The sequence below is a fragment of the Diadema antillarum genome, unplaced genomic scaffold (genome assembly GCF_040938485.1).
Source record: "Diadema antillarum isolate AM-2024a unplaced genomic scaffold, OU_Dant_1.0 scf00000156, whole genome shotgun sequence".
NCBI classification, from domain to species: Eukaryota; Metazoa; Echinodermata; class Echinoidea; order Diadematoida; family Diadematidae; genus Diadema; species Diadema antillarum.
In genome coordinates this window covers 842000-856285 of record NW_027271045.1, presented here as the reverse complement: position 1 = coordinate 856285, position 14286 = coordinate 842000, and the positions used below count along the sequence as shown (strand labels likewise).

The 14286-nt window shown below is 37.6% G+C and overlaps 1 protein-coding gene across 1 annotated transcript; it reads left to right on the top strand.

The window, feature by feature from the left end:
* The first annotated feature begins 6027 nt into the window (after positions 1-6027).
* LOC139722081 (tumor protein 63-like) lies at positions 6028-6555 on the top strand. Its single transcript, XM_071633402.1, has one exon. It carries the CDS (start codon positions 6028-6030, stop codon positions 6553-6555), a length of 528 nt encoding a protein of 175 aa, XP_071489503.1.
* The last annotated feature ends 7731 nt before the right edge of the window (positions 6556-14286 follow it).

Here is a 14286-nt window from a genome sequence, read left to right as displayed (position 1 = left end):
ACTTTAATCTCAACTTGCACAATTGGCATATGAGAAAGAAGTACCTCAGCATATATATCCTTATGAGAGAGTCGTGTTTGATTATTAAGTATAGTGAAACGAAAGCCACTGATCAGAGACACTATGACAAAATCAGACATATATTATTGAAGTTATGACAATTTGAGTTTCAGTAAAGTGATGAACATAATGTTTAATGAATGTACCATTCAAATTTCTTGTTTTTGACATTACAATTTGACATTGGCTTGTGATATACTCCTATATTTACATATGACATTGAGTATTTCTCGAAACATGTTAATTCTTTACTCTACCCATGATACAATACATTGTACATCCAGGCTGTAATTGCTTTTTACAATTTTTACAAAAGTGGAAGCAACTTGATGTATATGTGTGTGTGTGTATGCAATTCAAACAGGGATTTCATAGCAAATGTCTAGATATTTTGACTGTGAAAGCTATTAACATCCCTAGACGATTCTTCAGCCAATTCAAACCTGTTTCCATCGACCACTCCAGGGAAAGAGATAGTGTGACTCTATTTTGAAGGTGACAACTAAAGATATTTTGGTAATGAATTCGCTCTTAGAGTCATCAGTATGTATGACATGCATGGCTGCTGTGCATGATTAAAGGGGATGGCTAGTAACTGATCAGTGGGAATCAGTGGGAATGCTGGAGGGTGATTGTTTCAATCCTTGTGGGATTCATTTAAGAGTACACTATATATCTATTCTTGCGTGAAAATTATTTGCTTCAGAATGGTCTCATATTCAAGTAATGTGCAGTTTAATGTTTCCAGGTAAGCGTCCCTGGTCAGTGACGGGGCATTAATCTGCACATTACTTGAATATGAGACCGTTCTGAAGCAAATAATTTTCACACAACAGTAGATATATAATGTACTCTTAAATAAATCCCACAAGGACTGGAACAATCATCCCTCAGCATTCCCACTGATTCCCACTGATCGGTTACTAGCCATCCCCTTTAAAGGCATAAGGTTACAACTCCTTACCTCCTGTCATATGACATGAAAATAAATGTTTGCAAATGATTTGTATCATAACTTACTGTACATCTAAGTTGGGTTAATTTTTGGTTGGGTTAATATTTTGGTTTGCCTATTGAAACTTCTTATGTGCGGTCAAGAAAAAGTTATTGTATTTTGCTCATTAGGGTCATCAGTATGTATGACACGCATGTTCGCTATGCATACATAATTGCATAAGGTCACAACTCCTTACAATGTACCTCCTGTCATATCTTTGACATGAAAATAAATGTGTGCAAATGATTTGTATCATAACTTACTGTACATCTAAGTTGAGGGGTTTTTTTTTTGGGAGGGGTGGGTTAATACTTTGAATGGCCTATTGAAAACATCTTATGTGAGGTCAAGAAATAGTAACAGAGAATTTTTTTTTTTTCAAAACAGCTTAAACTAGTGTCTGTGGCTGCTAGAACTATCCAGCATACAACAGATGCTAAAATGTTTGCTGATTTACCTGCTTTTGAGTTTCATAACTCGTATTCATAACAGCTCATTACACGATAGTAATTCTCCCTTTGATGTGAAATACGGCATAATTATGTATTACTCTCCATTTCCGGATTACAAGATATGAATGCTTACATAATCTGATTTTTTTTTTTTCAGGAAACACCTATTTATTTATGGTACTGCTCTTGATATTCATCCTTTATCACAGAAGTTTTCAGGTCATGCAAATTTAAGATTTTTATGTCCCCACCCACACATTCACATAGTACATACAGTATGTACATGTATAGGAATTACTGTGAGGTCAAGTGGCCAGGCGGTTGGTCAGATTATCTGTTGCAAAATTTTATGAATCAAGCAACTCCCTCCTTTCTTGAGCAATTGACCTAAAATTTTGCACATGTGACCGCTATAATAGGTACCATTGGTAGATGTGCAAGACACCTTTTTCAGCAGTATTTTGTAATGGTGCCATGGTAACAGCTAATTTTTCATAAAAATCATCCAAATGTTGTGGATCTACTCTCTCAGTTTTGGAGCAATTCAGTTAAATTTCGGCACATGTGATCAATATAAGTGTAGTTGTGCAAAACACCATGAGTGTTAAGGATGTGTTGCCTGGCTACAGCAGTTTTTAAACAAATTATACAAAATTTTGTGGATTGCATTGTTCGCTCACTATTTGAACAATTTGGTTGGGATTGGGAACAACATGTGATCACTATGAAACTGTGTGAAACTTTTTTGTGATTTTTAGTGTAGCAGTTGCCATGGCAACATCATTTTAATACATAAACATGTGGACTGACCTAACTCCCTTAGTTTTCAAGCATTGGACTTTAAATGTGGCACATGTGACAGCTTTAGTATTTCGTGATGTGCAAACTTGCAACATCTTTTGTCATTTTCAACCAATGTGTATAGCCATGGTAACAGCATTTTTTATTGAAAATCATGCAAATTGCTAATGGGTTTAGCTGAATCCCTCAGTTTTTGAGCATTTGACTTGAAACTTGACACATGTGACCAGTATGATGTGTAAATGAGAAAAACACCTGTTAATTTTGAACAATGCATTGCCATAGTAATAACATTTTTTATCTTCTGTTTTTTGGAAAGTATACAAAATTTGTGTGGATGGATCCAACTTCTTTAGGTTTAGATGAGGGAATAACATTCAGTGATAGCTCTTTTTTTATCCCATTGTCTCTTTATGCAATAAAATGACTAGGATTGCTAGCCAGCCAAGATGCTTGCATCAAGCCATGTTAATAATTTCCTGACGGTCCTACTGTTATACCTTGGTATTCTTTCTTCTAATATCAACAGTGCTGTATCTCTTGTTAATATTTTCCAGTCAAATTGTACTTTCGGCTCAGTATACTATGTGTACATGCCTATTTACCAGGACAACTTCTTAAGCCAGCACACACACACACACACACACACACGCACACACACATACGTACATGCCTAGTATGTCCGAGGACCATGACAAACTACCTCCTCTTGAGGACAGATGTTATTTAGCTCTCAATCGTCATACGGTTAAAAGACTCATAATAAAAAAGAATGCCTTTAACGACGCTCACAAGATTACGCGCGTTTTTTTAAGTTTACAAAATAATCATAGACCTATACATCAGAGGACATGATTTCTTGTTTTGGTATACGTCCGAGATAGCTTTCTCTGATGTTAACATTTTATGTTTCAACATTCGACAGAGGTCAACCACACACAATTACATTTGTCAGACATTATAATGCAAACCTGGGTCCTGTTTGATTAAAACTTGCTATTCTAACAAAATAAGATTTCTGTGACTAAGGTCAATAGCTACAGTTTATGCATTTATACATTGAAAAGCATAATGAAATGTCCATTTATTATTATTATTCTTTAGGGGGAGCACTCGCCTAATATTGTATACCGGCCTGTGCCGTTCAGATGGGTCGCTTTTTAAAAAAATATATCCTTGAACATGCCCCCCTTTTGAGTCGTAAAATCTCCAACATGCCTCACTTTTTAAAGATCGGTAATTTTATTGTTGAGTGTTTAATCGTAACTTATAATGCAATAGGGCTTTGGTAAATCACTTTTACATTGTACGTCCTCCTACGTACTTTGTTTCCTTTCCAAAATAATGTTGCACATTCATAAATATTCATACAAATGTTCTTTTTAAACGCATATGATAGGTCCTCGAACGCTTTTGTAAATCGGATATGTGTGTTATAGATACAGTGTAGTGTCCTCGTACATCTAGGCAAACTTGATCTGTGCTACCTTTGCAATGAAATGTCCTCGAATGTTTTTACAAACCTGGTCTGTGTTACCTATACAATGAAATGTCCTCATACGTTTATGCAAACCCGTTTTGTGTTCCCAATACAACTGAGTGTCCTCATAAGTTTACGCAAACTTGATCTATGTTACCTTTGCAATGCAATGTCCTCATACAGTTATGCAAACCTGGAATGTGCTACTTTTGCAACTCATTGTCCTCATTCATTTATGCAAACTTGATCTGTGTTACCTATACAGTGTAATGTCCTCGATAGCTTTTGCAAACCCGGTCTGTGTTACCAATACAATTTAATGTCCTCATAAGTTTATGCAAACATGATCTGTGTTACCTTTACAATGCAATGTCCTCATACATTCATGCAAACTCGGTCTGTGTAAATTACCTGTACAATGTAAGGTCCTCATACGTTGCTGCAGACTTGGTTTGTGTTTCCTGTACAATTTAATGTCCTTATAAGTCTACGCGAACTTGATATGTGTTACCTTTGCAATGTAATGTCCTCGGAAGCTTTTGCAAACCCGGTATGTGTTTCCTATACAATTTAATGTCCTCATACGTTTCGTTTTATTAACTCTCACAACATTCAAGAAGTACGTGTATCTGGAAACAAGCAACTTTTCTAATCCCTTTTTAAATTTCTCATTGTACTGTTTTGTTTATTTTGGTGTACCATGGACTTCGTATCTTTTGAAAAGAGTACTTTTGGTATTATCTTTATTATCATAATCTCTTCAATTTTCCAAACTCTATTTTTCTCTCTCATCTTCAGTTATCTCTTCCTTTTCTCTCTTCTCAGTTCTCTTCTCTCTGCAACCCAGCCCCTCTTCATCTTTGTGTGTGTGTGTGTGTGTGTGTGTGTGTTGTAAATGCCAGAAATCCTGGTATGATTTTTATGACTTTGGGGTCGAACAGCCAAGTTCCTTATGATCTTTCATCTCGATTCTCACTCATTCAGATTTGTATGTACTTGATAATTATGTATGATCATCATGTGCAACTGTGCACTTTTATGTATTTTTATACTGATGAGTGAAATAAATGAATCTTGAATCTTGAATATTATTATTATTATCATTAACATCATCATCATTAATATTCTTACTGCAATCCAGTGAACAGCAATAAGACTAAGATTTTAATACAGTTATTGTGCTTTGGCCTGTTTCAGAATTATTCGTAGAGACAAGCAGACAAGTGACAGAGATTCAGTTAACAGTGGAACACCTCTGAAAGAAAGAATAAAAGCCAAATAGATGAGGAAATAATTCAATAAGGTGGAACCATACTTTAAAGGAACAAAAAATCATTGTGTTCTGTGTAACGTGTATCAAGTACGTTTAGGCCCTGGGCCAGTTCTTTATAAAAAAAACAAAAAACAAAACAAAAAAGCAGTAATATAAATGCATCTTACATTAGGTAATTTTAGCTATCATAAGGAGATTATCATAACACAAACATTCACTGTAAATGATTGCTTCTAACTACCTACAGGGAAAAATATATGAGTTGTGAGTACGACAATAAGATTTTACATACAGTTTGTACACACTTTGTTGAAGTCACGTTGTTACAGTCACGGTATTACTGTGCACTTAGTTATAATCTAAGTCACAATTCTACTGTCAATCAAAATTTTCTTTCACTGGGTTCTACTTGGTTATTGTCATTGAGTCTCTGATACACCCATTCAACATTACCATGTTTTCAAAATGTTCATTAACTTCACAGAGTTTGGACAGAAAATCAAGTGCGCAAATATCCATGTCCATTTTGCGTCATGGTGTTATGGTACTAATTAATAGCTCATAACTCATTTATCACTGTGAAGTTTTATTCATTCTTTTCTTTTCAAAGTTGCTTGTGATGATAGTCATAGATACACAATAAAACTTTGTTCTCAAGTCTCACTGTTTGTTTATTATTTACATTTATTGAGTGAAAATCTAATCAAAAGTGTCACAGTGTTATCGTGGAATTGCCCATTAAATAAACTTACGTCTACTTGACTGGTCATCTTCTTGAACATCTCCATCAGGGGCATCGTCTTCTTCACACGACTCTGCAGTGAAAATAGAGAGATGAGAGACTTGGGAGAGGGGGTTTGTCCAATGTTTCAAATTTTAGAAAGACAGTTGACTTCAGAAAGGTTGACCTCCTTAAAGCACAATTCTCCGGTATGTGGCACTTTCAGTAGCTGTCATTCTAATTATGTTAAATGATCCCTCAACAGCCTACTATACAGATTTCTCCTCTGGACGTCACAGCCTTGTGGCCCTATACACCGCACCTCAAGTGGGCACAGAGTACTCCAAGTACCTCTTCACCTTCAAATGTTTTACATCATGTGTAGGTGGGCTCAACAGGAGAAAGATCCAGCTGGTCTCCACACTAGACAACAAGAGTGGGAATATCCTTGGACGTCAGGTGTTGGATGTCAGGGTGTGCGCTTGCCCAGGGAGGATTGGAAACGAAGAGAAAGCCTTTGAGAGGTCCAAAGCCCTCAGAAGAAATAGTAAACCCCTCGAGAGGTGGAGCAAAGTGACATTAGTGGTGGGCGTTACATCTTTCTCAAAGAAGGCGAAGAAGGACAAAGAGACGTTCTACATTCTGGTTCAAGGGTGTGAGAAGTATGAACTCTTCAGGAAGATCAAGGAGAGTCTTGACTTGATGGACTATGTTGACCGAGTCAGATCAGCCAGTACAGACAACAACAAGCTCAGCAACAAATGCAACTGAATCAACATATCTGCGATGAGCTGCAAACGCTCTACAGGAAAAAAGAGTCGAAGAAACTGAGTGGGAATGAGAAACAAAAGTGGCACACCTCTCTCTCTCACGTATGTTTTTCTTCTATGCATATTTTACAAGAAAATACTAAACACTGCCTTTCAGCACTCTTTCGAAAAGTGGGTGTGATCATTTCCTGTACAATGTCTTAAAAAGATGTCATACTCCCAGACATTGAAATTTGTACCTCTGTGTTACTGTGACTGTCAATAGATCTAAAGAACTAAACTGGATCAAAAATCATTCCATGGGTTTCTAGATACCTTCCCCCTCCCTTTTCCTCATCGAATGAACCAGGATATTTTTTTCACTACACTGGGCTGTACTACCACAACTCTAGGAACATGCGGGTGAATGTATACTTCCAGCATATATGAATAAGCCTCTGTGGATTAATGTTGTACTCGTATATCAGAATGAAAAGTGTTTTGGAATAAAGATGTTTAAGAATACTTGTACTCACCATTAAGATTGACATTGATACTGTCCAAGGACATCCCAGAACACTCGCTCATCTGTCCCTTTTCCATTAGCAGCAGTATTTTTGCGATCTTAGCTACCTGTAGTGTGTTCTCGGGGCAATCTATAAAATTCTCTATGTACTTGAATGTTGTGGCCCATAAAGGTGGCGAGTACATCCAGTTCATTGTCCTTCAGACATAATATCTGGGACATGGTCGCCACATGTTCCTCAGCTGAGTGGATGTGATGTTTTCTGGATGTTCTGCTCCAGACGACTGAGCACACTTTCTCACAGCATCACAACCCCTATACGGTGTGGTACAACCTGGGCGTGCAAACAGGTACATATTGGACTCTAGGACTCCAGCATCTTGCCTAACGTTTTCATCTGCCAAAACATCAAGTGCTTCTTTCATTCCCTTCGTCAGAACCACAGGAACTGTTCTCCCTCTCTTTCCGGGTATTTCAACTCTTGACAGTTTCTTGCAAAGCTCCTTTTCAAGCTTGTTGAGGCCCTGTAGAACGTCTTTGTTGACTTCTCCAGTACGTTTTTTGTAGTTTTCTACTGTCATCCTTTCCACCTCTCCACTACGCTTCCTATTAAACAGGACAGTCTGGGCAAGCATAGCTTGACCCAACTTGGAGAAATCTTCCCTGCTTACAGAACCTGCTGTGATGTGTGCCATTGACTCCTGCACCTGGCCCTGGATGGTCTTGTGCACCTTTTGTATGTCAGATGACAAAGGAATTATTGTTGGTCTGTTCCTCTTTGCTGCGTACAGAGTCTTGAGGGCACCTGTTGAAACTTTCTCAGCCCATTCAATAGAGCACAGTTCACCAAACTGTTCAGCCTTTTCTTTCTGACTTGTGTCCATTTTTTTCAGTGCATCAGCCATAAGAATCCTGGCACACTTTTTGAGTGAGTGTCCTACTTTCAGCGCTAGTGAAGGTGTCTTATACTTCCCTGAGCTTTCATCCAAGCCTGCTATATTGTTGACAGCTCTGACCACATCATCAAACACCTGTGGGTCAATGGTCTCAGACAAGCAGTTGATGCCTGGTCTTATAGATCTCATTTGAAGGAGTAGCCGACCCATTTCCCTCAACTTTTGTCCAACATAGTTGTAATGGTTTTCTGAATCCTGGAACTTTGACAGAAGTTGTGCACCTAGCTTTATGATTAAATCATCATGCCGCACTGCCAAACTAACATCATCATGAGTCATTCGACGGAAGACCTCATCCCGAAGTCTTACAGGCACTTCTTTTGGCATTGGCAGCATCATGGAACATTGAGACTGAAAACTTCCAGATTCCTTTATTTCGCTTCCAACACACTTCTTTCTGTGTTTCCATAGGTCACTCCTAATGAACCATCCAAAACACTGAGTACAAGGCAAGAAGTCTTTCACTGCTGTTTCATATGTTGGTCGTTTGTAAGGAATGATCAGACCCTTTCCTTCTCTTAGAACTTGAAGATTATGAGAATGGTTGCCCTTATTGCGCAAAATCTCAAGTAAATTATGCCTATTCTTTGACTTCTTTGGATGTGCCATGATTCTTTTCACTTCAATTTCATTGGAATGATGCATTTCAATGTGTCGGGCAAATTTTGGTGTGTCTTTTTCACAAAAGACACAAAAGTGACGTTTGTCCCACTTCCTTCCAGTTGCATTATTTGCTGTTAGAACCTTGATATCCTGAGGTTTCTCTGCCATGTCCATCTCTTGATTTCCAGCATGGTTTTCTGATTCAGGTTGACTGGTATTGGGCTCATATGGATGATCTGCTCTGGATGTACAAGGTATGTCCATCTCTTGATTTCCAGCATAGTTTTCTGATTCTGACCTATGTGTAAAGCCAGGTTGACTAGTATTAGCCTCATATGGATGATCTGCTCTGGATGTACACGGTATGTCCATCTCTTGATTTCCAGCATAGTTTTCTGATTCTGACCTATGTGTAAAGCCAGGTTGACTAGTATTAGCCTCATATGGATGAGCTGCTCTGGATGTACGCGGTAAGCGATATGGAAAGACATCAGAATCACAATCATCACTGCTGACTCCACTTGGATTCACCCATGTTGGGTCAGCATCATCATCATCATCATCTATTTCTTCCTATGGAAACAAATAAAACACAAAGTAAATGCAAATGCAATAATCAAAATGAAATATTTTGCCAAGCAAAGCTGGATCTGAAAATAGCTGAGGAATGTCTCCTCATAATTATCACCTATTTCTATTAATACCCCCCATAAAGAGTCATCTCTATAAGTCACTTTATGACATGATACCAGACACAACACACATCAATCTTTAAATATTTGCTTCTTTCTTTTACAGCACCCCCTCCCCCCCCCCCCCCCCCCCCCCCCCCCCCCCCCCCCCACGGAACTAGAATCTACTGATAGACCACACTTAGTTATCTAACAATTGAAAGAAACCAAACCCTGGGAAAAGTAAATTTTAATGAAAAGAAAACAGGGAGGGAAACAAATTATTTACATGTTTAATTAACATTGGGGAACAGAAGAAATGTCATGAAAGTCTGAGAAGTCTCAATTTACTTTCAATGCCACATACTTATGGTCAACCCTAAATATGTTTCATACCTAAACTTTGGTATTTTCTGCATCATCTCTATGGATGGATTTTGACACAGAAATTGTTTACATATTAAAACGAGGACATACATGTATCACTACTACAACGTAAGCAATTTGAGCATATTTATTGAGGATCCCTATAGGAACCCTTTGAAGGTACAGTGGAACATCGTTATAACAAGGTGCTTGGGACCAGAGAAATTACTTCTTTCTCTCAAAACTTTGTTATATCAGGGCATAAAATACAATAGAATACAAAGAGTTGGGACCAGAAAAAATACCTTGTTATAACAAGAGTTTGTTAGATCAGTGCTCTTTATAACAAGGTTTGACTGTATTACTTACCACAGATTCTTCCATATCTTCATGAGCATCTTTTTCGCTGTTTCCTCCGTTTACTGGAGTTTCCTTGGCCAGAGTGGACTGCAATACATGGGAAAAAGACATAAAATATTTCAACAGCAAATTCATCAAAGAAATTGTTTATATATAAGAATGAGGACGTTACATTACTTCCTATGCTAATTTCTCTTAATTTCTCTTCTTTTTCTTTTTCTCTATTGCATTTTTGGTCCAGTGTGCTGGCAATGGTGTAGACATACCCCTCCCCTGAATCACTAAAGAACACACAACTTGTTTGCAAAAATGTGTGAGAATATTACACTGCAAATATAACAATGAACTTGTTTCAATAAATGTACGAGGACATAACACTGCAAATTTGACACAGAAATTGTTTGCATATTCAAACGAGGACATATCATAGCTGAGCTATCAGCATATTCATTGAGGATCCCTATAGAAACCCTTTGCAGGTATTACTTACCACAGATTCTTCCATATCTTCATGAGCATCTTTTCCGCTGTTTCCTCCATTTACTGGGGTTTCCTTAGCCAGAGTGGACTGCAATTCATAAGAAAAAGACATAAAACATTTCATCATTGAAATATAGAACTATATGAGGACATCACAACAGCAAATTCATCAAAGAAATTGTTTATATATAAGAATGAGGACATTACATTACTTCCTATGCTAATTCCTCTTCTTTTCTTTTCTTTTTCTTTTTCTCTACTTCATTTTTGGTGCAGTGTGCTGGCAAGGGTGTAGACACACCCTTCCCCCCCCCCTCCTATACACTAAAGAACAAAGTATTTTAGGAGAGAAATAAATGTGTGAGAATATTACACTGCAAATGCAACATTGAACTTGTTTCAATAAACGTATGAGGACATTACACTGCACATTTGACACAATAACTGTCTACACATGAATGAGGACATTACATTGCTTCCTATGCTAATTTCTTTTCTTTTCTCTTCTTTTTTCTTTCTCTCTACTGCATTGTGGTGCAGTGTGCTGGCAAGGGTGTAGACATACACCTCCCCCTCCCCCTCCCCCCTCCCTATACACCAAAGAACAAAGTAGTTCAGGAGAGAAATAAATGTGTGAGAATATTACATCACGAATGCACGGTGAACTTGTGTCAATAAATGTAAGAGGACATTACACTGCAAATTTGACACAAAATTGTTTACATATATGAGGAGGACATAACATTGCTTCCTATGCTAATTTCTCTTCTTTTTCTTTCTCTCTATTGCATTTTTGGTGCAGTGTGCTGGCAATGGTGTAGACATGCCCCTCCCCCTCCCCCTCCCCACCCCCACCGCGATACACTTCAGAACACAGCACTTGTTTGCATAAATGTGTGAGATTATTACACTGCAAATGCAACATTGAACTTGTTTCAATAAATGTATGAGGACATTATACTGCAAATTTGACACAGAAATTGTTTGCATATATAAACGAGGACATTACAATGCTTGCTATGCTAATTTCTCTTCTTTTCTCTTCTTTTTCTTTCTCTCTACTGCATTTTTGGTGCAGTGTGCTGGCAAGGGTGTAGACATACACCTCCCCCTCCCCCCTCCCAATACACTAAAGAACAAAGTAGTTTAGGAGAGAAATAAATGTGTGAGAATATTACACTGCAAATGCAACATTGAACTTGCTCCAATAAATGTATGAGGACAATATACTGCAAATTTAACACAGAAATTATTTACATACATGAACGAGGACACAACATTGCTCTCTATGCTAATTTCTCTTCGTTTCTCTTCTTTTGCTTTCTCTCTACTGCATTATTGGTGCAGTGTGCTGGCAAGGGTGTAGACATACACCTCCCCCCTCCCTTATACACTAAAGAACAAAGTAGTTTAGGAGAGAAATAAATGTGTGAGAATATTACACTGCGAATGCAACATTGACCTTGTTTCAATAAATGTGTGACGACATTACACTTCAAATTTGACACAGAAACTGTTTATATATATAAATGAGGACATAACATTGCTTGCTATGCTAATTTCTCTTCTTTTCTCTTTTTTTTTTCTTTCTCTCTACTGCATTTTTGGTACAGTGTGCTGGCAAGCGTGTAGACATACACCTCCCCCTCCCCCTCCCCCTCCCCCTCCCCCTGCCCTATACACTAAAGAACAAAGTAGTTTAGGAGAGAAATAAATGTGTGAGAATATTACACTGCAAATGAAACATTGAACTTGTCTCAATAAATGTATGAGGACATTACACCGCAAATTTGACACAGAAATTGTTTATATATGTGAATGAGGACATTACATTGCTTGCTATGCTCATTTCTCTTTTTTTTCTCTTTTTTTTTCTTTCTCTCTACTGCATTTTTGGAGCAGTGTGCTGGCAAGGGTGTAGACATGCCCCTCCCCTGATGCACTACAGAACACACGGCTTGTTTGCAAAAATGTGTGAGAATATTACACTGCAAATACAGCAATGAACTTGTTTCAATAAATGTATGAGGACATTACACTGCAAATTTGACACAGAAATTGTTTACATATATGAATGAGGACACTACATTGCTTCCTATGCTAATTTCTCTTCTTTGTCTTTCTCTCTATTGCATTTTTGGTCCAGTGTGCTGGCAATGGTGTAGACATGCCCCTCCCCCTGATACATTAAAGAACACACAACTTGTTTGCAAAAATGTGTGAGAATATTACACTGCAAATACAACAATGAACTTGTACCAATAAATGTATGAGGACATAACACTGCAAATTTGACACAGAAATTGTTATCATATTCAAACGAGGACATATCATAGCTGAGCTATCAGCATATTTATTGAGGATCCCTATAGAAACACTTTGCAGGTATTAATTACCACAGATTCTTCCATATCTTCATGAGCATCTTTTTTGCTGTTTCTTCCATTTACTGGGGTTTCCTTAGCCAGAGTGGACTGCAATTTATTGGAAAAAGACATGAAACATTTAATCATTGAAATACAGAACTATATGAGGACATTACAACAGCAAATTCATCCAAACATTGTTTATATATAAGAATGAGGACACTACATTGCTTCCTATGCTAGTTTCTCTTCTTTTTCTTTCTCTCTACTGCACTTTTGGTGCAGTGTGCTGGCAAGGGTGTAGACATACCCCTCCCCCTCCCCCCTCCTATACACTAAAGAACAAAGTAGTTTAGGAGAGAAATAAATGTATGAGGACATTACACTGCAAATTTAACACAGAAATTGTTTACATATATGAATGAGGACAGTACATTGCTTCCTAAACTAATTTCTCTTCTTTTCTCTTCTTTTTCTTTCTCTCTATTGCATTTTTGGTGCAGTGTGCTGGCAAGGGTGTAGACATACACCTCCCCCTCCCCCTCCTATCCATGAAAGAACAAAGTTGTTTAGGAGAGAAATAAATATGTGAGAATATTACGATGCAAATGCAACATTGAACTTGTCGCAATAAATGTATGAGGACATTACACTGCAAATTTGACACAGAAATTGTTTACATATATGAATGAGGACACTACATTGCTTCCTATGCTAATTTCTCTTCTTTGTCTTACTCTCTACTGCATTTTTGGTGCAGTGTGCTAGCAATGGTGTAGACATCCCCCTCCCCCTGAATCACGACAGAACACACAACTTGTTTGCAAAAATGCGTGAGAATATCACACTGCAAATACAACATTGAACTTGTTCCAATAAATGTATGAGGACATAACACTGCAAATTTGACACAGAAATTGTTATCATATTCAAACGAGGACATATCATAGCTGAGCTATCAGCATATTCATTGAGGATCCCTATAGAAACCCTTTGCAGGTATTACTTACCACAGATTCTTCCATATCTTCATGAGCATCTTTTCCGCTGTTTCCTCCATTTACTGGGGTTTCCTTAGCCAGAGTGGACTGCAATTCATGGGAAAAAGACATGAAACATTTCATCAATGAAATACAGAACTATATGAGGACATTAAACCAGCAAATTCATCGAAGAAATTGTTTATATATATGAATGAGGACATTACATTGCTTCCTATGCTAATTTCTCTTCTTTTCTCTTCTTTTTCTTCCTCTCTACTGCATTTTTGGTGCAGTGTGCTGGCAATGGTATAGACATCCCCCTACCCCTGATGCACTACAGAACACACAACTTGTTTGCAAAAATGTGTGAGAATATTACACTGCAAATACAACAATGAACTTGTTTCAATAAATGTATGAGGACATAACACTGCAAATTTGA

What these genes read in the sequence shown, in the direction of transcription:
- LOC139722081 (XM_071633402.1), top strand. Translation starts at nt 6,028, where the DNA reads ATGTTAAATGATCCCTCAACAGCCTACTATACAGATTTCTCCTCTGGA.